This window comes from Dipodomys spectabilis, unplaced genomic scaffold (genome assembly GCF_019054845.1).
Source record: "Dipodomys spectabilis isolate Male_0828 unplaced genomic scaffold, ASM1905484v1 ptg000240l, whole genome shotgun sequence".
Lineage (NCBI taxonomy): Eukaryota > Metazoa > Chordata > Mammalia > Rodentia > Heteromyidae > Dipodomys > Dipodomys spectabilis.
Genome location: NW_024870917.1, coordinates 4,079,897 through 4,106,123, shown reverse-complemented (window position 1 = coordinate 4,106,123; position 26,227 = coordinate 4,079,897). Strand labels below are relative to the sequence as shown.

Below are 26,227 nucleotides of genomic sequence, written 5' to 3'. Positions count from 1 at the left end.
GCCCCGTCTGGAGAACGGGGACGCGCGGCTGAGGGTGCTTTCGGAGACGTTCGGGAAGCACCGCACCGGGCGTCGGCGGAGGGCGTGTGCGGGCGTGTGCGGGCGTGTGCGGGGCTGCGCCCTGGCGGAACACCCTTCCGAGCCCGGTCCTCGCGTCGCTCTCCCGGCCCACACCGGGTGCTCGGAGCCCGCCGGCCCCGCCCAGGCGCTCGGGCCCCGGACTCGGGTCCCGCGACGGGGCCCCGGAGGTGTCTCTCGGCTCCCCCGGGCGCGTCTCCGCGAGTTCCAGGCTGTCCAGAGCGGCTGCCCCGAGCCCGGCTCGGCCGCGGGTGACGGCCCGCGCGCTCCTCCCCCTGCCCCGGCTCCCGGGCGCGCAGCCCCGGGGAGACGCGGCCCCGCGCCCGAGCTGGGGTGCGGGGAGGGCCGCCGGCAGCCCCCGCCGCCGAGCCGGCCCCGCGCCGCCCTGGCCCTTTAAGAGCCCGCCCCGCGGGCCGCCGCCCCGCCCCGGGCCGGCGGGATTGGCGCGGCGCGCGCCCCCTCCGCGGCCCCCGCGCGGTGGGAACCGGCGGCCCCGTCTGGCGCTGACGTCAGACCGTCTGCCGGCCTCCGACCGCGGCGCGGCCCGAAACCCGATCCCCTTGGACTTGAATGAGGAGGCGGCGGCGGCGGCGGCGGCGGCGGCGCTCGGCGGGGGAAGCCAGCGGCGGAGGCTCAGCCCCGGCGGCCGCGCGCGCCCCGGCGGCCGGCCCACTCTCCCGACGCCGCCCGCGGGCACCGCCGACGCCCCCGGGGCAGCGGAGCGGCGGCGGCCGGGCGGGCGCGGAGGGGCGCGGGCCCGCGCGCTGAGCCCCCGCGGCGCCCCGGGAGCGCGGCGGCGCCCCGAGCCGGGCGGGCCGGGCCGGGCGAGCCGGGGCCGCGCGCCTCCTGCATGCGGGGCCCGAGCGCCGGGCGCCGGCCGGAGCCCCCCCCGGCCGCCCCCGCGCGCCCCGCGCCGCCGCGCCGTCCATGCACCGCTTGATGGGGGCCAACGGCACCGCCGCCGCCGCCGGGCAGCCCAATGTCTCCTGCACGTGTAACTGCAAGCGCTCTTTGTTCCAGAGCATGGAGATCAGTAAGTGACCCCGCGGCCCGCCGCGGCCCCCGGCCCCGCGCCGCGCGGACCCGCGGCCCGCCCCCCCCCCCCCGGCCCGGCGCCCCGCGCCCCGGCTGCGCCCGCCGCGCCCCGGGCGCGCCCTGTCGGCTCGCGGCCGCTGGCGGCCGGCCCGGCTTTGTCCCGAGGCGCCGCGAGCCCGGCCGGGTCCCCGCGGCCCGCGCCCCGCCCGTCCACCCGTACTCGGACCCGGGGCCCGCGGCGGCGCGGCGCGGCGGGGAGCGGCAGCCGCCGAGCCCGGGAAGTTTGCGTTTTATTTCCCCACGGAGCTGTCGGGCCGGCGCTTCCTTAACTTTGGGGCGGGGGGGGGGGGCACCGTCGGGCCGGCCGCGCGTCGGGGCCGCGCGCACGTCGGGCGGGATGGGGCGGGATGGGGCGCGGGGTCCAGGACGGGCTTCCGAGCCACGGGTCTGCGCTTCTGCCTGGGGCTGCGTCCGTCCATCCGTCCGTCTGAGTCTGGGAGCACTTCACGATCTCTCTAGAAGGCGAGTCCCCCCGCGTCGGGGGTGTCACGGTGTCTGGGTGTTTCTCTAGGGTATGGCGTCCGTCTGGGGGAGGGGGTGCAGGCCCATCGGAGGACCACTGGTGTCCAGATATGAGTCAGGGCTCAGCGCGGTCAGCCTGGCCCTGAGTGTGGGTCCCAGTGCGTGCGTGCGTGTGAGTGTGATTGTGAATGTCCGTGGCCCCAGCGCTCCTATAAATAGCTTCTGTCTGGACGGCTTGGCTCAGTCTGCTGGGACGGTTACAAATGAGTCAAAGTTCTGGGCGGGTTGTGCGTGGGACAGCCTTGCTCCAAAAGGCAGCGGTCGGCCCAGCCTGGCTGGAACTGGGGCGTTGGAAGTCTGGGCTGGGTCGGCGTCTGTCCCGTGGCACAGCCCAAGTCCAGACCAGGAAGCGTCTCCCCCTTCTTACTGACATAGCCCAAGGCCCACGGTCAGCTGGGGGGAGGACTGAACCCTCATCCTGTTGTGGCTCCTCCACACTCCTCCCTCAGGCTACCCTTTGGGAGACCTTTCGCTTCTCCAAGCTTCTCTGTTTCGGTCTTTGCCCCATGGCACTGCTTAGCAGCTGGGCACACAGCCCTCTGTAGCCCTAACTTGCTGCTTCTCCCAGCCAGACCCGCAGCCCAGGGGCCACTGCCGCGGAAGGAGGGCAGCCGCCTGCGTTGACTCACAGTTGTTTCCGCAGGCCATGGGGTTTGGGCCCCCTGAGCCTTTATGGTGAGGCACAGGAGGTAAAAATAACCCCTGAGCGGCCCTGTGGGGGTGCCGGGCCAGGCTTTGGTGGGGGGTCCCACCGACTGCCACCCACTCCACTCCTGCTGTTCCCAGCCCCACCCCAGCTGCCTGGTTTCCAGGCCCAGAGTTTCCAAGAGGACATGCACAGCGCCTGTGCTTGCAGACTTGGCTTGCATTAAACCCAGTGGCGTGGCAAAGGCCCCCAGTGAACTCTGGAGGCTTGCCTGAGGCAGAGGATATGGCTGAAGGATGTCCCCACGTGACGGGAAAAGGGCTCTCGGCGGTGGCTTTCTGACAGGCTGCCTTGGGAGAACTTCCCCACAAGGCCCCCCCCCCCCATGGCACGTTCCCCTCACCCCCAAGGGGTGGACACCCTTGGACATCCACTGTCTGTATTCCAGATTGTTTTTTAAAGTGTTGTTCTTATTTCCCTCTTCCTTGGCATGTGTATTGACCGACCACAGGAGAACATCCTTATCAAAGTGCTCGCCCAGGGCCTAGACACTCACTTTTCAGAGGCCTCTGAATGGGACCCTCACCTCTGCTTATTGGAAGAAAGTGCCAGGCAGGGAAGGAAACCACCTTAAAAACCGTGTGTAGAATGTGAGCTGTGTGCTGCGAATACGGATGAAGGTTTCCAGGAGAGAGCAGGGTGAGGAAGACTTGGGGCTTGGCGTTTCCTAGAATATTTTTTTTTTTTAGATCAAAAGAGGAGGGAGAAGGGAGGGAGGGAGGACTATTGTTTTTCATTTAGTAGATCTGGGAGTTAGTTGCAGTTATATAGACCTTTGAAGACACAATGGGGCCTTCTAGAAGACTCTCTGTGTGCAGAAAGAGGTTGACCTTGTAGGCTTGGGCCTTAGTTCCTCATTTTCCGTTTCCTGAGGTCAAGGGTCATAGGATGGAAGACTGAACCGGGTTTGCTGTCTCTGCTCTCCATCTGGATGAGGCACTGTGTGGGGCCTGGCTCCTGCCCACGGGTGGCTGCTTCGTGGCTTTTGGCTGCCACGGATTGCAGACCCCGGAGCGAGGCTCGGTGAGCTTGGAGTTAGTTCATGGCCTTGCTTTGGGAGATCGGGGAGTTCATGCTGGAAAGCTTTGCCCCTGAGCACCCTAGTGCCCCATGGGCTTGTCTCCCATGGAGCCCACATTCTGCCTCCTGGAGTGAGAACCTTGAGCCCTGAGAGGCCCACTTGAGCTTGGAGCCTGGAAAACATCTTTCACAAGACGCTCCAGGATGAGGGAGGGGCGGGGGCAAGGCAGGGCTCTCATCTTTTCCTTCTCTTGACTCTGCTGGAATTCTCTGTTCCCCAAACACACAATGAAAACATAAGCTTTTGTTGTTGTTGTCCTTGTTATTGTTTAAGCCAGAATCCTGAGGACTAAATGCGTCTGGCCCAAATGGCAGCACAGCCACCAGGAGGCCTTAGCCTGGCGCTGAGATAGTCTTTTCTGGCCTCTGGTTCCACTTGGTCATGGTTCTCCTCTGGCTTTTGCTTGAATCCTGGGGCTCGAGTAGGTAGGTGCTGGTGTGTATGCTTTGTGAGTAGACTGGGGTCACCGCAGGCATTTATTTCTCCAGGGCCCCATGGCTCACCTGCCCCAGCTTACCCCAGACATGTGACTACTGTGCCTGCCCTGCCCCGGGCATTGTGGGTGGGCAGGGATGGTGGCCTGTGGGTCTGACAGCTCTGGTCTAGAACTGCACTTACCCAGTACCAGCTTCTCCAGAGGGCTTTGGGTGCCGAGGGCAGCATCTGAATTGCGAGATGACCCTGGCTCCCCCCTTCAGAAACCAGGCCCTAGCCAGGCTGCCACCTGCGCTCCAGGTTGATACCTGCCACTCAGCCTTTAGGAAGGCCGCTTGTGCCCCTGGGGGCTCCTCTGGGGTGGGAGTTTCTGCTTTAAGGAGGCTCTGGAAGCAGAGAGGCTGGTGTTTCCCACTGGGTGGAAATGTGGAGACCAGACAGTCGCTGCTTTCCCCTTGGGCCTCCGCACTGGGACCCCCAGGCCTTCCCCGCCGTCTGGGTTAGGTCTAGTGTCTGGTGCAGTGGGAGAGCTGTGTGTTGTAACTGTGGTCTTGGGTCAGGCAGTGGCTGCTGCGTCGAAGGAGGCCTGAGAGAAGCCAGCTCCAGGTGCCGTTTGACCCAGGGTCAGGGGCTGCTCTAGCCTTTGTCAAGATGCAAAAATCGCTGCTAGTTTCTATATACATATGCGTGCCACATGTCTGGGTCCACGTGCACACAGCCTCTGCCCCTTCCCTTCTGCCCTGTCAGCTACTCTTAGGTTAGAAGTGGTTAAGACATCTAGGTTTGTCAGGGGGAAGAAGTGGTGTGGGAGGTGGCATTGGAGGGAAGTGTACCTTGTCCTCTATGAGTTAGGCAGTCCTGAGACAATGGCTGTTGGGGCCGGGGTCTCCTCCCTACCTCCCATCAACCCCCACGCTGAAAGATGCACTTCAGTCCCAGACTTGGGGGGACAGGAACCCCACTTGGCCAGGCACTGAAGCTTTTATGGGAGGAGGACGCTGGTGGACGGGGCGGCCGGCCAGACAGTGGGATGCTGCTGCCCCGGGAGTGACCCCTGCCGTTGAACTTGGGAGGCGGGACGGGCCAGCTACCTGCTCCGAATTCGGGAAGGAGATCACAGCTGAGGGCTGGATGCTGCGTTCTGAAAGGTGTTGTGTAAGGCGGGCGTGTCTGGGGCACGCGGGGAGCCGTGAGGCAGGCAGGCACCAGGATTGCCCTAGGTGGGGAGAAGAAAGTTTGGGGGAAAACTCAAAGACGTTTGTCTCTGAGGTGGCCCGAAGCTGGGCTCCAAGTTTCCACCAAAGGGGCCTCCGTGGGCTGCTCCGTGAGGAATCGTGGTTCCGCCCCCAGCACTGCAGGAAAATTAATAAGAGAATAACAAGAGTAAAAGATAGGCCTGTTCTTCCGCCGCTATCCCCTGACACCACCCGGAGCTCGTGTGGCCACTATGTCCACCCCGGGGCACCCTGTGGTGCGATTTCCGTGTCAGACTCGCAGATTTCCAACCCTGGCTGGCAGTTTCTTTCTCTCACCAGTGTTGCTTGCTTCCTGTCGCAGAGAGGTTGTAGACCCCACGCACATATGGGGGTCCCACCGTGGGTCTCATCTGGCATCGTGCCCAAGGGTCAGAAGCCTGGAGCCCCTGCCCTGCTCTTGGCTGGAGGGCATGGAGTTTTGGTGCCTGCCTGGCGCACCGCAGACCTGCCTGTTAGAAGCCCCAGCGCGCATGCCCAGTCAGGGCGCCCCACAGTGTCCTGGACTGGCCAGCGGTTCCCTCAATCCCAGCTGCTCTGGTGAAGAGGCTGGGGGTGCCACCAAATTCGGGTCATGAATCCCACACCCCCTTATGTCCCGGCACCCCATCAGGTCCTATTCAGAAACATGGGGAAGCAGAAAGGCAGAAGCTTGCCAGGGGGCGAGGCCCCAGTTTGTGAAGTGAGTGTATGGGGGGCCCAGCCAGCAGCACAGGGGCCCTGCGTGGGGGGGCGGGGCCGCCTCTGGCTTGTGCAGCTGTGGCAATGTTGAGTGCAGCCGCCCCCTCCCACAGGCCCTGACCCCGCGGAGCCAGCCCCTGCCTCATCCCGGCCTGCCAGTCACTGGCAGACACATCTGTTGCCAAGAGGGGAAAATTCCCAGGATAGCTTGCCTACAGGAGCGTGGGGAGGGCTCAGTGCCCCCGGGGAAGCCTGGAAAAGTTTGGGGACATCCTTGAGCTTTCTGAGAGCCACAGAATGGCTTCGCTCGTCTGTTCCCAGGAGGATGGAGTCTTGCTTCCACTCTGCTTCCTGGTTGGGAGTGGAGGCATTATGTGCCCGGCACCAGCGATGCAGAGTTCTGAATCTTCAAGGGACGCTGTTATCACCGGTTTATGGAGGCAAACTTGGGATCCCGGAGGGCAGAGCCCTTGCTGCAGGCCACATAGTATAGCCAATGCTCAGTGGAGACACAAACCCCAGTTCCTGGTCCAGAATCCACACTGGAGTGCTCCCTGCCCCCAGCACATTTCCTTTACAAGACTCGCCCCCTTGGGATGTTTTAGGTTCTGTCCCAAGCCTGGAGGCCCGAGTTGGACCGTGCACCAAGGAAGAGCACTAAGTTGTCATGGCCACAGGAAACCACCACACATTGCATTGGCCGTGGGAGGGAGGAGATGGAGTCTCGGCCTCCAGCTCCTGTGTGCATCAGGGCCCCGGCACTGGGAGCTGTCGCTGGCGTGCGTGATGATCAGGGGTTTCGCGGGCACAGAGCACCCTTTCGTGCAGAGGTCTTACTCCACCATCTTGAGCTGGGTGCTGATTGCTGTCTCGGGTCTTAGCTGCTGTGTTTTGGAAGGAAGAGCAGGAATTCCTACACCGGGCTGCTGAGCGTGCTGTTCGTGCAGTGCCTGGGAGGGGTGTGGTAAATGGTATTGGGGTGGCGATAGGGTCCCCCACCTCATTGGCCTGCAGTGGCTGCCCGTCAGCACGCGCCAGCCCGGCCAGGCAGCTGCTCAGACTGCACGGCCCGTCCCATGCTCAGAGCCCAAGGCAGCCAGATTTGGTCTGAGCCTGGGGCGAGTCATAGAGAGGCCCCCTTCGTTAGGGAGACTCCGCATTTGCCCATGGCTACAACAGATGCTATCCTTTAGGCTGAAACAACTTATCCTGTTGGTGGACAGCTGGACTGGGAGTTTAACCTTTAAGAAACACAAAGTAACAGTTTATGCCCAGACTCCCGCTGAGACTGCACTTCAGTACTGGTCTGCCTTCCCAGGTGGCCGTGCCTGTCTTAGGTTACCTTCCAGAAGAAGGTAGAAAGTCAAAGGTGGAGGAGGCCCCTGAGCCTGCCCAAGTCCACACCCCCTTCCCACCCCATTTTGTAAATTCCCAGCCCACTAGCCGAGCGCTTCGCCTGGCAGCCCGCGGCTCAAATCACCTTCTCCCAAACCTGTCGGTAATCATTCCCTAAACCCATGAATCAACTTTGCGCAAACACCCTGAGTAATCCCTTTGTTCTTTTCTTTCTACTTGGTAATGGGTGTCTGTGGAAGCCAAAGGTTTGGTCTTGCCGACGGAGTGATTCATTTATAGTGTCTGTGCCACCTCCGTCACTCAGTCATTTCAGATCGCCAGCCGTGCCGCTGAGCCGCGGGTGATTCACTCCAGACCCAGCCGAGCAGGTGAGGGGTCACGGCCGCCGGGAGAACTGTCTCTCTCTTATCTATTTATAGGCTGCCGAAGGAGCGGGGAGGGCTGACAGGTGTCAGTTATATGGGTCACTATTACCCACGAAACACCACTCACCCACTTTTTGAAGAGACCCCGTTGCGCCCGTCGATCTTGGCAACAGATGCCCGTGGCCCGCTCTTGTCCTTGGTGCAGCTGTCCTGTTGGTGGCTCGTGGTCTCTGAGCAGGCTGACACGCACGGAGGCCTGCTCCCACCGATCCTGTACTGTTCCGGCTCACCATGATGCCTTTTAGAAACTCTTCTGGCTGGGTCCAGCGTGAAACTTAAGGAGGGGTCCACCCCTGAGCATTGGGGACCCCCTGCCCTGTCTGCAGTTCTAATAAAAATTATTCCATGTTTTCAGTCTTTAGGTCTTCACATTAGGCTGTGAAGTCTCTGAGTTTATATGTGATGCTAATTTTCCCTAATTTTACTAGTTGCTTTGGGCCCTAAATAAAATTGTCACTGCTCTCTCATCTCCAGGGTAATTAGAACGGCCTGCCCGCGTGGCCCGGGGGTCGGGGGCGGGTAATTAGGAGCCCAGCTTCTGGCATCCAGTAAATCGAGTTGCTTGTGATTAGCGGAGGACTATTTCTTCCTGCAAAATGTCTTTCCTGTAGGGGCTCCTCTGCCTGACCTCCGTGTGCCCGCTGCCCGGTGCGCTCAGTCTCACTCCTGGCTCGGGTGTCCTGCCCATCCTCGGCCGGGCACAGAACACGTCAGGTGGCAGCCCGGCTGCGTGGCTTGGGAAAGTTCACTGTGGGGAGATTTGCTAGTGACCCTCTAGTGACCCAGGCAGGATTTATTGACCTGCTTTTTGACTCTGGCTGTTGAGAGCATGGCATTCGATCTAACACTCCACTTGCTGCCTGTGACAGACATCGCTAATCGATTTACCATCATCCTTGCTGGGCTGTGATCCTTACCTAGGTGGTGGTCTGAGCTCCGAGTGGGCTTAAGTGATGAACTCTGTGTGTACCCAGGATGTAGAACAGGGGCTGGGAGAACAGTGGGCTGTGACATGGCCGGGAAGGGAGGGGGGACGGGGTCTGGGTCCTTCCCTTGTCACCATGAGTCCGGGGCTAGTAACGAAGTCTCCACAGCCCCTTCCACGAGGTCCGAGGATGCCCCCACCCGTGGGCGCCAGGACCCTGGACCTACGTCCTCCTCCCCTCCCCAGCAGGCTCACGGGCCTCCCCACCTGGAGAGAGGTGCCGTCCACATGCGTGATTCCTGGAACAAGAGTCTCCCAGTGACTGTGGTTAGCTCCAGGGAGACTCGTTGTGAGTGTGGTTGAGGTGAGGGTCAGGGACCCAGAAGTGCGCAGTGCCCTCTGGTTTCGTTACCAGCCTCTTCTTACAAGTCTCGATGGAGGTCCTTCCCAAGCACCATGCAGCCTTCCTTTACACTCTAGTGAGAGTGAGCTCTGGACCCTTTCTGTGCAGTAGACTCAGAAGTAAATAGGGGTGGTGTTTGGGATGAGACCAGGAAGGGGAGACTCTGAGAGGCCTTGACTGCAGGTAGGCTTTCCCTGGTGCCTGCCCCAGCGTGTGTGCTCAGCAGACTCCAGCAGCTCCTGTTGGCAGTGCCACCCAAGGCAGAGCCGAGTCACCTGCCAGAACTCAGCAGGGGGACGAGTGGCTTTGAACTTGGGCTGCAGCTTGTCCAGGCTTGGAGCTCAGAGGCTCCTGTCATGGTGTAGACGCATGGCTGATTTGGGACCTCTGCCTGTGTATGGACTTGAGATTTTCCCACCTGAGCCTGTGTCCCTTCCCGCAGGCCAGGAACACTCCCCCTGCCCCCCCCCCCCCCCGCTTCCTTTCTTGACTCAGGACAGGGAAGTTGGCTGCTGGAGGAAGAAGGGATCACTGGGACTCTTGGGGCACCAGGCATGTGGGAGAACGGCTGAGGAGCAGGCCCAGGGCACACGGAAGCAAGCCCACACGTAAGACAATGCTCCAGCTCGGCAGCCACCAAGGAGCCCAGGCTCATCCCCTTCCCGTGCCCCCTCCCCCATCTCTTCCCTGCCCTGTTTTCCCCTCTCAAATGAGCATAACTGCGCCCCCCACAATCTTGAGAGAGTGACGGGGGTGGGGGCTCCCAGCTCGGGAGCTGTTCTCTGCAGTTGTGTGCACACTCGAGCGAGGTGGCGTGTCTGGGCAGGCGTGTGCGTGTCTCAGCTGCCCACAGCCGGCTGGGACCTCGTCCCCCCACAATGCCCCAGCCCTCCGCAGGGCCCTGTCCCCACCTGCCCGAGCGCAAAGGACCCAGCTGCATGTGCACCGCATTTGTCAGGCTTTGACGCGGACACCCATGACCCCACTCTGGGGTGGCCTAGGTCTGGGGGCCCGGGGTCCTTCCCAGTAGAATACACCATGTCCATGAGACAGGGCGGAAGGGCTGTGCCCTGGGATGCCAGGTGGGAACACGTTCTATAACCTGAATCTGAGTCCCAAGGCCTGGGCTCTGTCTCAGCCGCAGCCGGGAGAGGCCTTCGGGGCCCCCACAGCCATGCGGGCCAGCCCCGAGCGCCTCTGCCATGTGCCCGCCCGCCACACCTGGCCTGCACCTCAGGAGCGAGGATATGGGTGACCCCAGACAGATGAGTCATGTCTTGGGGAGGAGGTTACTCAGAGGCGGTAAGCACAGACAGCCGCTTAGAATGTCTGGGGCTGGGGTGTGGCCCGTGAGTGGGTGCACTTGGTAAGTGGGTGCACTCGGCGTCCTGGAGAGGGGAGGGGCCGGCAGTCTGTGGTCTGGTGTGCTCTGCTCCAGCATTTTCTTTTTTTGCGGGGGGGGGGGGGCGCCAGTCCTGACGGGGGCTTGAACTCAAGGCCTGGGCATTCTTGCTTAACGTTTTTTGTGCAAGCCTAGTGCTCTACCACTTGAGCCACAGCTCTGCTTCCAGCCTTCTTAATTGGAGGTGAGTCTCACTGACTTTTTTTTTTGTCCAGGCTGGCTTTGAACATCAATCCTCAGGTCTCAGCCTCCTGAATAGCCAAGGTGATAGGCAGGCATGAGCGCTCCAGCATTTCCTGAAGTAGAAAAGCTGGCATGAGAGCGGCCTGGAGGACATGCCTGTGGCTCGTGCAGCCTGCAGTGCTGGCTTTCTGGGGCTCTGAGGACAGCCCCTAGCTGCCGCCTGGCATGTTTTCCCAGTGCCCATGCTGTGCCCAGCATGGTGTCACATTCAACTCATGTGGGAACTGTGAAATCTGTTCTACAGCTGGGGAAACTGAGGCTCCAGGACTGCAGGGCCAATGGCTGGAGAAGCTATCCAACCACTCTACTGTGAAAGTTCCAGAAGATCTGAGGGCCCAGAGCAAGCTAGCCACCCGGGAGAAGGTTAGGGATGGTGTGTGTGCTGGCATTTTTTAAAGCTTATTGCCATGTGCTTGTGATCACGTGTATTAAAAATACGCTGGGAAGATAGGGGGAGCGTGGACCGATTTCGGTGCTAAGACCAAGCTGAGCAGCAAAGCCAGTAGGCTGAATGGCCATCTCGGTTGCAAAGAAAGCTGCTTTGGAGCTTTAACGGGCTGCCTGGAGGTGGCAGAAGCCAGGAGGGCTGGAGTGACTCCTGGGGAGCTGGGTCTGAACCCCGGAGCCTCTCACACGTCTTTAACAAACAATTACAGACCCAGCTTTCCCTCCAGAGTGAAGCACTTTCTTCCCTGGCCTTCTAAGGTCACCCAGTCATTTGAAGGTCAGGGTCAACTCCATCGTAATGAGATGGAGCCATGGGGTCATGTCCAGCGGGAGTGGGAAGGGCTGTTGGTTGCTGGGGGCTGAGAACACCGGGACGGGGGGGTACCCTCCCCGCACTTGCCGAGGCCCAGTGCAGACACAGAGCGGGCGGTGGGCCACCGTCTCGGGATGACAGGTGGCGAGATGGCTGGGGGTCATGTCAGTGCCCTGCCAGCCTCTCCCACACACTCAGGTGTGCCCGAGCTCTCCGGGTGTGCGTGACAGGCCCGTGGCGGCCTCAGGGCACAGATGTGTGCAGGCTGATCTCTCCGTGGCCAGTGTTTGCCCAGTGGAGCTGTGGTAGGCTGTGGGACGTTTCTTTCGCTCCTGGCAAGGGGGACACAGTGGGGAACAGCAAGCAGGAAGAAGCCTGCTGCGTTCATCCCAGGACCTGTGCCCACCCCACGCCTCCATCCCCCACTGCTCACAGAGAGCCCCGCAGGGAGGTGGCTCCCTCAGTCAGGCCCTGGATCCTGGGCCTGGAGGCTGGTCCTGCACCACCAGGAGGGGGGACAGACTGAGAGGAGTCACCCCCAGCTTCTGCCTGCAGTGTGGGACGGGGCAGCAGTTCCCCACGCCTGCCTCTCTGCTCTTCCTGCGCCATCCCGTGCGCCGCCCCTACCTGACTACCTGTCTAGGAATTTTTATTGCTGCCCACAGGGGCTTTGCAGCCTGGCGGCTGGAATGCGATCTCCCGGCCCCGGGAGGCCTTGGTCCGGTCGCTTCAGACAGACAGCTCCTGGCAGCTGGCACAGCCCCCTGGCCTGCTCCCAGGTCCGGCGTGGGCATCCTGGGCCTCTGCTTTGCGGCTGGGCTGGGCTTTGTGCTGGTTCTTTGTGCTCTGATTCCTCAGGGTTCGTTCCTCTTCCATTTCAGTTTGCCCGTTTCTGGGAGCTCTTGACGCAGGGCGGAACTGTGAGACGAACAGCGGATCCCCAGGACAATGGGTGTCCCGGGTCCCTGAGCTCGCAGGGGGGCTGGCTCCCTCCCACGGGCGCTCGCTGCCATCCCGCTGCACGAGGGTGGACACAGAGGCCAGGAAGGTGTCCGTCTCATGACTGCAGGCCACAGAGCCTGGCCATGGTCTGGCTCTAAGGGCCATCGATGGTGCCAAGCATGTGCTGTGTGCTCAGCCAAGGGACGGTCCTGGCCCCCTCGGTCTGGCCTGTCACTGTGAGTTTGGGAAAGACGGAGGCCCAGGACCTGGCAGTGCCAGGCTGGGACAAGAGGCGGAAGGCTGACTCAGCCTCCACAGGCCCCCCTCCAGGGGGCACTCAGCTGGCAGAGGAGAACCACCCTGTCTGCCCTCCACCTGGCAGCGTCAGCCCCTGGAACTCCTCCATGCCTGCCTCCCTGGCAGCGAGTGAGCCCTTCTGGAGAAACACTGGCCCGAGCATGGACAAGGAGCGGGCCCAGGCTCCCAGGCACCAAAGACTGTGAACTTGGGGTCTCTGCCCCTCTCCTTCCTGTCTCCAGCCTCCACAATTCCACCAACACACCTGCCCAGAATGGAACCATCAGAGCCCTGATGCTAGCCACTTGCAGGCATCTTCCATCAGGCCAGGTGGGGCCGCGCCCAGTTAGGGGGGTGTGTGTGGAAGCCTGGGCACTGACCAGTGCTGGCTCAGATGGCCTGGCCTCCCACCCCCACCACTTAGGAGTGGGTTCGTAGGGTGCCTCCTCCCCAAGCCTGTTTCCTAATCCTACACAGGGTTCGAGTCATCACCCACTGCATGGGTCTCCAAGAGAATTAAAAGCCAGCACAGCAAACGCTCAGAACTCAGAACGAAGTGTGTGTTCTTTTATTGAGATGTGTGTTCTTTTATTGAGCCCAAGCTCAATATTGTGGCTCAGGCCTGTAATCCTAGCTACTTGGGAGGTAGAGTTCGAGAGCATGGTTCAAGATCAGCTCGGGCGTAAAAGTTCACAAGACCCCATCTTAACCAGTGGCTGGACGTGGTGATATCTGCCTGCCCTTCCAGCCAAAGGGGTGGCATGTTTAGGAAGATCACAGCTCAGGCAGAAAGCGAGACCCTACAAAAAGGGTGTGGGGATGTGGCTCAAGTGGCAAAGCGCTTGCCTAGCAAGTACAAGGCTCTAAATTCAGTCTCCTACGAGGGGTGGAGATGAGGTTGGTACTGGTGGAGAAGAGGTTGTAGGTGCCTTAGGACTCTGCTGTAAAAAGGGAGAGGAGGAAGCAGGGCATCCCTGACTCCATCTGGAAGAGTCTGCAGGCTTCTGGAGCCAGAGATGCTAGAATGGGTCCCTAGGTATGAATAGGAGTTCTTCCCAAAGAGAGGGAAGTTTCTTGGAGAGATTGCAGACTTCAGCTCCCCTCCCCCATTTCTGCAGCAGGAGACACACGGCCCATTGGAGCTCAGGCTGTGGTGTCCTGATGTGGGGCCGAGCCCGAGGTGGTGCCGCTTTCTGACCTTCCACAGGCCCTGGGGCAGGGAAGGGTGAGTCACGGGGCCTGCCATGCCCGCTCTGACCTGGCTGATTTTCCCCAGCTGGGAGTGATCGCCTTTGGGGAAAAGCTCCTCATGCCTGGGGGACAGGACAAAAGCTGTGGGGCATAGGAGCAAGGGCCAGCCGTGCAGGGTGAGGGGTATCGGCAGGCTCTCAAGTCCCTGCCCTGAGTTGGGCCAAGTTGGGCACCGGCACAGGCCTGGTGAACCTTCAAGACTCAGCCCTCGTGTGGAATCTGCGCTGCTCCTTCTGAACCCACCTGGGACCCCAGCCAGGCCTGCTGCAGAGGGAGCTGATCAGAAGCGGGGAGGCGGCTCCCCTCTTCCCCCGCGGGCACAGGGGGCCCTGGGGTCCTGGAGGGGATGTGTCCTTGATGGCTGATCTTGATATTTCACACCATTGATGGGTATGTTGAGCACGTTTCTTGAGCACCTGCTATGTTAGATGCCACGTGGTTAGTAGATGCTAGAAGCCTAGAGCCACAGAATGGACTCATCTCTGTGGAAGGCATGGAGTGAGGCGGGAAGCCGGGGTGTGCACAGCAGGCGTCTGTGGTGTCCTGCTGGGCCAGCCCCGGGTCTCCACCGTCACCAGGAGCCACTGCCTTCCCTCTGCGATGAGAACTGCCGTCGCAGATCCTGGTGGCGCTGGTATTTTGGTATGCCCTGGCCCTGGGTCTCCCCTCTCTGGAGGGGAGCAGCTTGGAGGTGTCAGGCTGGCAGGTCTTTGGATGGAGTCCACGCCGTGGGATCCCAGCCGTAGCATCTACCTGCCACATCAGCCGGCCCTCCAATTCCCCGAGCTCCACTCCCAGATTAGCCAACCACAGATCGAAAAGACTTGGAACATCTTGGGTCTGTGCGGACCACGTGCAGACTTTGCTCCATGACGTGGTGCCAGTTAGCAGCCTCAGTGTGGTGTTAGGCATTGTTTTGGTGCAGGCTGCGGTGAAGCCCAGGGCCTCCCGAGTTCTAGGCCATAGTATTAGGCCTTGTGAATGGCCCAGACATGATTTAAATAAACTCCAAGACTGCAGAGCAGATCAGAGGCCCTGGGGCCTTCTGAGAGCCAGGGAGGGCTCGCGGGGAGTGGAGGTCCCGCACTGGTAGACGTGGTGTCTGGGGATGAATGGAGCGCTCCCTCGATTTGCAACACGCTCCCAATCGATCTGAGAGCCAGGCAGAGAAGACCCTTGAGTCCCTGGGCCACTTGGCCTGCACTGCACAGGGAGCTTCTAAACTGATGGTGATAAGAGCTAGTGTGTGAGATGCGTCTCAAAGTAGTGGGGGAGGAGGGTACTTCATCGAGAGAGTGACCTAGGTCGAATTACCCATGCTGGCTTCCAGCCTTATCTCTGCCCCCAGAGCACAGGGCTGCGTGTGTACGATGCGCAGGGGTGGTCCCAGCCGGAGTGCCCCCCGCTCTCCCCAGGCCTGGCTCACCCACTGCCCCGGCTGCCCGCCACAGCCAGAAGCTGTCCTGGTCACACGAAGCCCTCCTTACATGCTAGACACCCTTGCTTGCTTTTGTTCTAAGAGGTCATAGATTTAAGAGTGGCCCCAGAAAGTGGGCCTTGGGCCTAGACAAAGAAAGGGTGGAGTGGGTGAGAGGAGGCCCGGGTTCGAGGGACAGCTCACCACTCAGTTTGTACGGATGGCGGGTGCACGGACGGCAGGGGACCAGGCCGCTCTCCTATGCAAACACCCTTCGCAGCCCCATCCAGTGGACGCCCCCTTGGCTGGTGTGCCCACAGCTGCCCAGCAGACACCATCTACATAAACCCACAGTCCCTGCCAAAGTGTCTGCGCAGGCTGCCAGTGGGCACCCAGGGCCCCAGGCCTGAGCCAAAGCAGCCAGTGCGGGGCAGGCAGCCGAGCAGCTCTGCCAGTGTCTTCAGCCGCCTGGGTGCTGTCCATGTCTGTCCGGGTGCTCAAAGGGGCCAGCAAAGCCCCCAAAGAAATGGGACCCTCAAGCCACCTTGTCGCTGGCCATTAATGACCAACAGGTCCAGTATATGGCCAAGGAGAGACCCAGTCTCCAGTGCGGAGTCCCGGTTGCCGACCAAGCAGGCCGTGGCTTTGGGGCCCCAGCAGCCTTGTCTGTGAAGTTTCAGGTGGCTCACCCAGGAGGGAAGTGTGCATTATCTGGGGACAACCACGCTCCCCACTGGTCTGGAGCCTTGGTGACTGTCCTGTCGCCAGGCCCAGACACTTCCTGATGCAGTCACCTGGTGACTCGCATCCACCTCCTGGATGCTGGCGATGCCTGGAGACATTTTAATTGCCCAAACTGGGGGTGCCTAAGGGTTTTCCTGAAGCCCAGTGGGCAGGGGCTGGGGCACTCCTGAGTAGCCCGTAGTGCCCAGGCCCAGAGAGCCAGGAGAGCGGGGGTATCACACAACCCAGGTCCTGAGACCCCCAGCACGACCCTGCCATCACTGTTTAAATGCACCCAAATAGAAAACGGGTTTCTCTGACCTACACGGACAAACAGAGGCCCTGGGGAGGGGAGGAGGCCCCCAGGGGGGCTGGCAATTTGTGAGGCACCCAAAGAGGCCGGTGCCAGGTGCTGGGTGCAGTTAGAAAGAGACGGGCAGGGGAGGCAGGGAGGATGTGGTGTTGGTCAGGCGAGCACCCCCCCACCCCCGCCTTGGCTGTGCCACTGTGTGCTGTGTTGCCATCCGCTTGCCCTCTCTGGTTACCCCTCCTGGTGCTGCTGCTGCTGGAAGAAGCCCCAGGACTGGGGTGGCACAGAGCTCATTAACCCTTGGAGAAGGAGGAGCAGTTTGCTCTGGTGGATAAAGATGCATGCCAAGGCCCTGAAGAGGGTGTGACACCTTTGGGGACTGCAGAACTGCCAGGGTGGCTGGAGATGGAAATTAAAGAGAGAGCAGATGGAGACAGAGCAGCAGAATGGGTCAAGAATGACCCTGAGAGTCAGGCAGGGACCTGGGGGGTGGGGGGCGGGACGGGGGGCTGAGCTCTTCAAGAAAGGTGCAGTGATTGATTAGTAATGTCTGCTGTGGCACTCATACAAAGGAGTGGCAATGAATATGTTGGAAAAAATCGCAAGTCTTTGAGATAGCTAGGCTTTTTCTCATCCTGGCAGTTTACCCTGGGCAAGTCACAGCCCTTCTGGCCATGGAGTGTGCTATTAAGTAGTAGGCTGAGTCTGCTGACTTCTCTAGGTCTTATATCATCACTAGACGTCTTGCAGCCACCATGGCCCGAGAGTCCACCCAGAGAAGGAAATTGCCCTGCCGGCCTCCTTAACAAAAAGGAACCCCATGCCAGGGCCTGGTCCACACCTCTGCCTCAGCCACGTCTTCCAGAGCCCATGCACCATGTCTGGAGGACCCAAAGCTTTGTCCTCTGAAAGCAGAGTCCTGGGGCCGCCCCGGCAGTCATAGAAATGAGCGTGTGGAAGTGGAAGGAGACCAGAGGACACAGGAAAACACCAGGGGCTTCTGCCCTCTTGACAGGAGCCGTGGCCTTCCCACGGTGATTCTCCAAAGCCTCTGGCCTGTAGTGCCGTCCCTGGTCTCCTCCTGGGACACAGTCTGGTGGAGACGCTCTCGGTCGGTGCTCATGCGTGCTGGGAGCCCTGCCCTGTTCCCTGCCTGGACCAGGGTTCTCACCGGGGCCTCGCTCCCCGGTAACAGCCGCAGACACGAGAGTGAGCCAGGCCGGTGCTCGCAGCTGACCTCCGCCCAGACGGCAGCCCTGCAGATGGGTGGGATCCCGTCTCACAGTGTGGGAAACTGAGGCGCGAAGAGATGACCATCCATGGGCCACCGAGGTTGAATGTAGTGGATCTGAGCTGTGCTCTGTCTCACATCTGGTCTTTGGGAAGGAAGAAGGGGAAGAGGAGGAAACAGGGGAACGGGGTGGCATCTAAAGGAGGGACCCTGCGGCCGGCACTGGCAGGGGATGGGCTGGGCACTGCTGGGGGGCTGCAAATCCTCAGGGGGGAATAAACTTAGAGACGCCCTCCCGCTTAGGGTGTCCCACCCCTGGTGGCCTCTCAGCCCGTGGCCTGGTGCTGAGTTGAGCACGTGGCCTTTGGTGAGACCCCAGTGGCCCCCCAGAGGAGCTGTTCCTCTGCCCTTTGATCCCAGGGCCACCCCAAGGACACGCGCTGGCAGCCACCCCCTCTGCCGTGCTCCTGCAGAGAGAGGGTGACAGTTCACCGGGGCCCGTTTCGCCCAGAGCCAGGCCCCCACAGAATGCAGAACTGGGACACCTCCAGTCTCCCCCTCCTTTTGTTCTTCACTGTGCCCCTCACCCCGAAGAGGGACGGCTGTCCCTGTGTGTCCTGAGCTGACCCTTTGGGTGGCACTCCCCCCCTCTGAGGCCAAGCCGCCGCCACAAAACCAGAACCCTCTTCTTGCAGCTTCCATGAGATCCAGAGTGATCTGCGGGTGAGCCCCAGGCAACCATTCCTCTTCTTTTCCTCCTCTCCAGCCTCTTCCCCTCCTCGCTCCCCGGCACACCCCAAAGCAGACCGATAGCTTCACGTGTTCATTTGAGGCCATCTGACAAATGGTTTTCGATGGAGAAAGCAATCCTGCTTCTTTAAATGGCTACTTTGTCAGCGTGTCTCCCGTGCTGTAAAAAGTCTTTGTTATGTGTCTAGACGGCACGCCGGCGGAATATTTGGTCTGCGTGAGGGGAGAGACCTGACAAGGTTGGGTTCGTTTACGGCCTCATTTCAAGTGGGATTTCCAAACGCTGGCTCATAAACAGACGCTGGCCCAGACTCCCCGGCCACCTCGGCCCGCAGCGGCCCTTCTTGGGTTTTGTTTCTATGTTGTTTGATTTTTAAGTCATATGCTGAGGGCTCTGGCAGTGGGGGGGGGGGGGGGGCTGCGAGGGGCACACCTCCTTTCTATGTCTTTCTGACTGTCTAGACGTCCCGCAGATGTGCGTTCTGGGGGAAATTGCTTTTCCCTCTACCCTGCTCAGTGTGGAGGTTACAGGCACTGGGGGCCCTCCCCCCCTTCAAAGGAAGGCACTGTGCCCCTTGAAGGGTCTGTATTTATAACACATCTACTTGAGTGTGCTAATTTTACACCACCATCGAAAGAAAGAGACATTGCAAACGATGACTCCCTCCTAAGGGGGGAGGGGCCTCCCCCACACAAACTCCCCCTCTTGAACACTTCCGTGTGTGTGTGTGTGTGTGTGTGTGTGTGTGTGTGTGTGTGTGTAGAAAAGAGGGAGGGGGAGAGGGAGGGAGGGCTATAGACTGACGAAACAGCAGAGGGTGGTTTGGAAGAGGTCGGGCCGCTGGACGGCATCTGAAGCTCGGTTTCGTGCTAACGGATGCAGCAGTCAGCTGTACTGCCATCCTGACCGGGTCATGGTTGTCCCCTTTCCAGGGCAGAGGCTCTGAACCCCTGACTGGACATCATCCGCTCCCATATAAACGGAACTCCTTGTCTCCCAGCACCCTGAGAAGTGAGGTCTTCTTCTGCCAGACCGCCATAGTGACACCCCCACCCTGGGGCAGCGGGGACTAGCTCCAGAGGGCCTCTCCCTCCCTTCTACCCCCCCCCCAGCAAGGGCTGAAGGGTGGGGGCCCACCTTGCCTGCCTCCCAGCCGCCCGGGACCCCGCCTCGAACACTTGTCATCACTGCTGGCTGAGCCCGAGCGTCTCACGGCCCGCCTGCAGCCGCCCTCCGCGCTCTGCGGGTGGAGCCTGGAAGGTGGGGGGGGGCAGTGTGAGGCTGGGGCTTGTCTCCTGGGACCCCCGAGAGAGCTCATGCCAGCTGCCACCATGCCAGGGCAACCAGCGCTGCCCCCGGCTCCTTCCCCCCCGTGACCCCAGTGGAGTGTTTGGAGGGGAAAGGCCAGACAGCACCCCAAGTCCGTGAAGGGTGCTCCCCCCACAGCCTGCGCCCTCCGGAGCCCCTCCCCAGGAGGGGCTCCATCCTGGAGCAGGGGAAGGAGCACAGTGCGGGCCAGGCCCCGGCCCGCGCGGCACGTGAGGGAGAGGGGGCCACCGAGCCCCGCCGCCCCCAAGCCCGCCTTCTCTGCAGCCAGAGAAGTAAGCGTGACCGGAGGGAGAGAGTGCCCGCCCAGCCCCGCGCTCCAGCACGCACACCCTAATTATGACCAGCTACGCGTCCTGTGTATTGGTGGGCAGGGACCCCAACGCCACCTAGCCTGTGAATGCCCGAAGCCTGGGACTTGAGACCTGAGACCTCCTCCTCTTTCCCCTTCTCCCCCTCCTCCTCTTCCTCCCTCCTCCTCCTCCTCCTCCTCCTCCTCCTCGTCCTCCTCCCCCTCCTCCTCCTCTTCCTCCCTCCTCCTCCTCCCCCTCCTCCTCCTCTTCTTCCCTCCTCCTCCTCTTCCCTCCTCCTCCTCCCCCCTCCTCCTCCTCTTCCTCCCTTCTCCTCCTCCTCCTCCTCCCCCTCCTCCTCCTCCTCCTCTCCCCCCTCCTCCCCCCCCTCCTCCTCCTCCTCCTCCCCCTCCTCCTCCTCTTCTTCCCTCCTCCTCCTCTTCTTCCCTCCTCCTCCCCTTCTTCCCTCCTCCTCCTCTTCTTCCCTCCTCCTCCCCCCCTCCTCCTCCTCCTCCCCCCCTCCTCCTCCTCTTCTTCCCTCCTCCTCCTCCCCCCCTCCTCCTCCTCTTCTTCCCTCCTCCTCCCCCCCTCCTCCTCCTCCTCCTCGTCCTCCTTGTCCTCCTCCCCCTCCTCCTCCTCTTCCTCCTCCTCCTCCTCCTCATCCTCGTCCTCCTCCCCCTCCTCCTCCTCTTCTTCCCTCCTCCTCCTCCTCCTCCTCGTCCTCGTCCTCCTCCCCCTCCTCCTCCTCCTCGCCCCCCTCCTCCTCCTCCTCCTCCTCCTCCTCGCCCCCCTCCTCCTCCTCCTCCTCCTCCTCCTCCCCCTCCTCCTCCCCCTCCTCCCCCCCTCCCCCCCCTCCTCCTCCCCCCCCCTCCTCCCCCTCCCCCCCCCCCTCCTCCTCCTCCTCCGTAGCGTTGGAGAAGCCGGCGTAGGAGGCCTGGGGTGCTGCCTGGTTCAGGCGGCGCGCTGCTGCTCATTTGTCAGGGAACACAGATGTGGCGGGGAGACAACATCTATTTTCATAATTCGAAACAAATCTGGCGTGCCGCCCTCCCTTCGGCACGGCGCTCCCGCAGAAGCCGGCTCTGGCTCGGAGCAGGGGTATTTATAGCGCCTCCACTGAGTCCCTCCCTCCCGGAGGAGTTGGTTTGGGGGGGACCCAGGCTCCAGGTGGGGGTTGGGGCTGCCGCAGGGACTTTGCAAAAAGCTGGAAGTGGAACAGCGTGGCTGGGGCCCTCGTCTTTCCATTTGTGGGGTGCTGATGGAGGACGTAGAGGCTGGACTTGGCGGGGGACACCCCAAGGGAGCAGGTGCCGGGTCCCCCAGAAGGCACAGGGTGCCACTTTCAGTGCCTGGGGACCTGATGCTGGGGTTGGTGAAGGCGCCTGGCTCTCATCCTGGCACCCCAGGATCAGAGCGGCTTGTTGGGGGGTCACCAGTGGACAGGGACCCCTCAAACGAGGTGCAGGGAACTTCCTCTCAGAAACCTTCAAGGAAATTGGTCACCGGGTGGTCATGGGACGAGCTGGCGTGGTGTGCCCTTGTGAATGATTGAAGCCCTACTGTGCGCTCTCAGTGCCGGGAGATGGCTGGTGATGGAGGCGCTGTGCCTGGTGGGGGGGGGGGGGGAGGAAGGGGAGCAGGCAGAGGAGTCTCACACCCCTTACTGCGAGGGGCTGATGGCTGGGCCAGGACCGCCAGGTGGCTGCAGGCAGAGTGCCAGAGGCCTCAGGGCTGAGGACCAGCCAGCCACGGGGCGGGGGCAGGAAAGTTGGAGGGCAGGGGGCAAGAGAGTCGAGGGGCAGGGGCAGGAGAATCAGGGGGGTTGGGGGCAGGGGCAGGAAAGTCAGGGGTAGTGGGGGGCAGGAGAGTCGGGGGAAGCAGGGGGAACAGGAGAGTCGGGGGAAGCAGGAGGGAACAGGAGAGTCGGGCGACCTTCTAGCCCAGGGGAGACACCTGGAGGGAGTGGGGATTTGCTGAGATACTTGCGATGACTTCCTCCAGTTCCCAGCTGGAAGTACAGGTTCCAGAACCTTCCTGGAGAGAGTGAGGACTGACTGACTGCCAAGCAAGCCCAGGAGTCTCTGGTTTGCCCAGGAAAGCCACGGGGTGGTTTGGGGGTGCGGCTGCTAGGGGAGAGTAGTGTTGAGTTCGAGGGAACTTTTTTCTTAACATGGCACCATGTTCTACAGGCCAGTGTCACAATAAAACAAATCAAGTGAAAGGTGTGTGCGGCCTTTGCCACCCGGGTGCCAAGGGGTCACTGACCCAGGCCAGGTCCAACCCAGGAACCAGCTGGATCTGCACAACCTGCACCCTGGTTCCCAGTCACTTGGCACAGGGCTTCCTCTCTGGCAAGATGGAGTCCAGAACTGATGGGGGAGTCCCCACTGGCAGCAGAGGTAGGGGACTTCCCATCCGCTGTAGTTGTTCATTTAACTCATCCTAGCACTGGAGAAGTGAGGAACACACATGGATGCCTGATGCCTGTCTAACGCCCACCCCACCGGCACTCAGAGCAGACATCACTAATCAACTCCAGATCGCTTCGATGCTGGGCCTTGACACTCCCTGAGATGCTCACAGTGACCAGTACAGTGACCGCTCTGGCTTTGGGTGTGTGCAGCGGGTCGGGAGGTAGCTCGGAGGCAGAGCTTGCGTAGCTGGCACCAGACCTGGGTGTGATGAGGGGAAGAGGTAAGACCAGGTGGGTGGTGGGTGGGCAGAGGCTGTCCTCACGCGGCGTTGCCTTCCGGAGGGCACTCAGGACCACTCTGGGTCTTAGAGAGCAGATGGAGATGTGGGCCTCGCTCCGTGGTTGAGGGACTCCCGGGTCTGCAGGCATCAGCCCCGGGGCTTCTGTAGGAGCAGCACTCGGGATCGGGGAACCCGCGCCCGCGCCCCCTCCACGCGCCCTCTGCGCCCCCTCCCTCCCACCCTCTCCAGCTTCTGCCAGCACCGGATGCCACGTTGACGTGTGCGAACCGTTCTTACACTGCGTCGTGTGGTGAATGACCAGCAGAAAAATAAGTCTGGACGAGTTCAGCACGCTTGGTTTTTCCCCAGTGCTTTTGGCTTAGGGTTGGTTGGATTCAGGGAGGGGGTGGGGAGATGTACCTCTGTGCTGCCCCCCCAGCATGTGTCCTCCGTGCACTGGCCCCAGAGGCTTCCGAGGTTCCAGGTGATTCCAGGTGGAGGCCGGAAGCGGTCTGAACTCCCGTTTTCATATATCCTCACCCCTCAGCTTCGCCACTCCAGCATCGGCCCTGGGGGCTTGGAAATGCCGCCCATTGCCGGTGACATCCGCAGTGTGCATCTAAATCACAACCCAGCCTTTGCTCTGACTTCCACGCTTCCCTCTGCTAGGTAAGAGCCTGAGAGACTCTGCTGACCCCAGGAATGACTGACAGCGCTGGCCTCCCCTGAGAGCCGTGGGTCTGGCGTGTGGGCCGCCAGCAGTACTCGCATAGCGCCTTGTTTGTAAACTCACACTGGACAATGGTACCTGACTCGTGTTCAAGCTCCTGTTCTGTGTGATGCCCCAGGGCATTTGCATTTTCTGTTCCCGGGTCTGGTCTGGAGTGGTGGTCTCCAGGTCTCAGCCTAAAAAGACCAGCTCCCTCCTGGGTGCTCAGGGTCGCAGGCTGTCCCAGCTGGGCCCAGGCTTCTTGAGGGGACACAGGAGGCCAGGCCCTGCCAAAGTCCCAAGTGCTGTTCCCACCCACTTAGTACCTGACAGGAAGGGGCGGTGGGCAGAGGAGTTTGTGGAGGCCCTGGCATGGACTGGAGCTCCTTTCGGGGGGCGGGGGAGGGGCGAGGCATCTGGACACAGGGCTGGGAAGATCTACGGATGTGGAGATGCGTGGTGGGTGTTTGGTTGCATCGCGTTGATACTTACATCGTTGATGCTTCCTCGGCGGCCCTGGCGGTGGTGGACGGGGTGTGTGATTACCCAATCCTGTTTCATGGCGTCTCTCACTGCGCACGTGTGAGCCGCACACCCTTGCCTGCCCCTCCCACCCCCTGGGAAATGCTTCGAAGCCCGTTCTTCTCAGGCTCTTTGGGGTCCTTGGGAGCGAGGCTGGGCCCCTCTGCGCACAGCGGCGGGGGGAGGGGCACTAGGACCCAAAGTCTCCAGGGGACGCCGGGTCTTTCGTTTCCAATTTTCAGTGGCACGTTCAGAATGTCGTGTGCCAACCCGGGAGCCGGACCTGTCCGGGGAGAAGCGGCAGTGGGGAGACCATCTCATTCGGCTGACTCAGCCAGAGGGCCAGGACCCCGGGAGAAAGGAGGAGGCCGGGAGAGGGGCCGGCTGGGTGGCTTCCCCCATCCCGCACCCCGCACTGAACCCCCGCCAGCCAGGCTGGGCCCGCGGAGGCTGCCAGTGAGTTTCTTCAGGGTCAACTCACGACACCAGCCTGCACTCGGGCTGCAGGAAGTTCCGTGTCATCTGCCGTGGCTGCTGGGCACTACTGTGGCCCCCACCGTGGCTATGGGGGCGGTACTGTGGCCCCACCGTGGCTATGGGGGCGGTACCGTGGCCCCCACCGTGGCTATGGGGGTGGTACCGTGGCCTCCATTGTGGCTATGGGGGCGGTACCGTGTCCCCCACCGTGGCTATGGGGGCGGTACCGTGGCCTCCATTGTGGCTATGGGGGCGGTACCGTGGCCCCCACCGTGGCTATGGGGGTGGTACCGTGGCCCCCACCGTGGCTATGGGAGTGGTACCGTGGCCAGGAGCAGACACTGCACAACCCTCCAGCCTTACTCCAGTTTGGCACATGCTCGTTGAGTGTGTATTTAGTTCCATGAGGTTTTACCCCATGTAGACCTGTGTACCCGCCCGTCAAGACGCTCCAGCTCCGTCCCCGCATGCCTCATCCCGCCCTCCTGTGGCCTGTCAACCACTCCCTCAGTCCTGACTGCACTCATCCACTCCGGAGCTCTGTAATTTTGTCATTTGGAGAAGGTTTGACGGAGTCAGGCAGTAGGCCACTTTCTCAGATTGCTTTTCCGTCAGTGGAATTCCTTGCAGTTTTATCCAGCTTGCTTGTTCCTTTTAAGTGCTCAGTAGCACTCCAGGGCATGAGGGTGCCAGGCTGGGCACTGTGTGGCACAGGTGTTGTTTGGCACTAGCATGTGGCACCAATGCCACGTGGCACTGGTGTCAGGCAGCACTGAGAACATTGGTGTGCAGGGTTTTGTGTGTGTGTGTGTGTGTGTGTAAATCGTCCTGTCTCCAGCATCAGTACATTCTGAACGATCTTTTACTTTTTGTGACTGCCCGTGCCCTCTTCTACAAGAGCCCCGGGAGCCTTTGCTCTTGAGCAATGACTCCCAGGTCGCCCCAGCATCGGCCTGCAGGTCCCTGGGTCGGGGCGGGCCCCACACACACCTGGGCGCAGGTGTACCCCCACACACACCTGGGCACAGCTGCCGGTGGATCAGAGCCACACAGGTCCAGCTGGGGACGAAGGGTCAGGGCGGCTGGGTTGTGAGCCTGACGCAGCCAGGGTCCCGCCCTGGGGAGTTGTGCTGGCGCGAGGCTCCGTGGGGGTGGCCCCAGGTCCTGCCCTGGGGAGCTCACCCCGGCCAAGCCCGTCACACAGGCCCACTCGGTAGTGGCCGCACAGGTGCGCTGTGTTCTTCCACGCGGGGCCCTGCACTGCTTGGAGGTAGCAGGCTCTGGACCAGCCTGTGGGCTGGCTAGCGGTCCCCAAACTGCCCGGTCACCAAGGCCGGCTGCTGGGAGGGACTGGAGATGGGGACCCTCTCGTCCTTGTCCTAGAGTGGCCTGCCTTGGCGTTGTAGCAGGCACCCTCGGGTGGCCAGCACTGGGCTTTGAAGGGTAAAGAGGAGTTTGCCAGTTACAGACTGAATTGTGGAGCTTCTGTTCACCTGGCCCACCACCGTGTGTGTGTGTGTGTGTGTGTGTGTGTGTGTGTGTGTGTGTGTGTGTGTGTGTGTGTGTGTGTCAGGGAGGGTTCCCCAAGATGAGATGCTCCTGAGACCGGATCCACCAGAGAGAGACACGGTCACCAGGTCTTGTGTGTTTTCCTAGATATCCTAGCAGGTGTCCTGGGTGGTATTTACAGAACCAGCCACCGCCTTGGAGGGGCAGAGAAAGCCAGGGAAGGGAGTAGCGGTCAGGGCCGTGCTGGGGACCCGGGGCTGGGGCAGGAGAGGGGCCATGCCAGCACACAGGGGCTGCGGAGGGGTGGAGGGACAGCTGCAGTGCCAGACAGCCAGGAAGCCGGCGGGCTCAGAGGGGCGTACGGGCAGCCGGGGGCTGATTCTGACCCCACCCCCACCCCAGCCGTGTGCCAG

General features: G+C 61.5%; 1 protein-coding gene across 1 annotated transcript in view; it reads left to right on the top strand.

Annotated features, from left to right (window-relative positions):
* The first annotated feature begins 1,005 nt into the window (after positions 1-1,005).
* The window catches only part of Pmepa1 (prostate transmembrane protein, androgen induced 1), a 45,570-nt gene continuing 20,348 nt past the window's right edge, over positions 1,006-26,227 (top strand). Inside the window, exon 1 of the mRNA XM_042699240.1 lies at positions 1,006-1,111. Coding sequence (XP_042555174.1) covers positions 1,006-1,111 — 106 coding nt within the window. The remainder of the gene's footprint in view (positions 1,112-26,227) is intronic.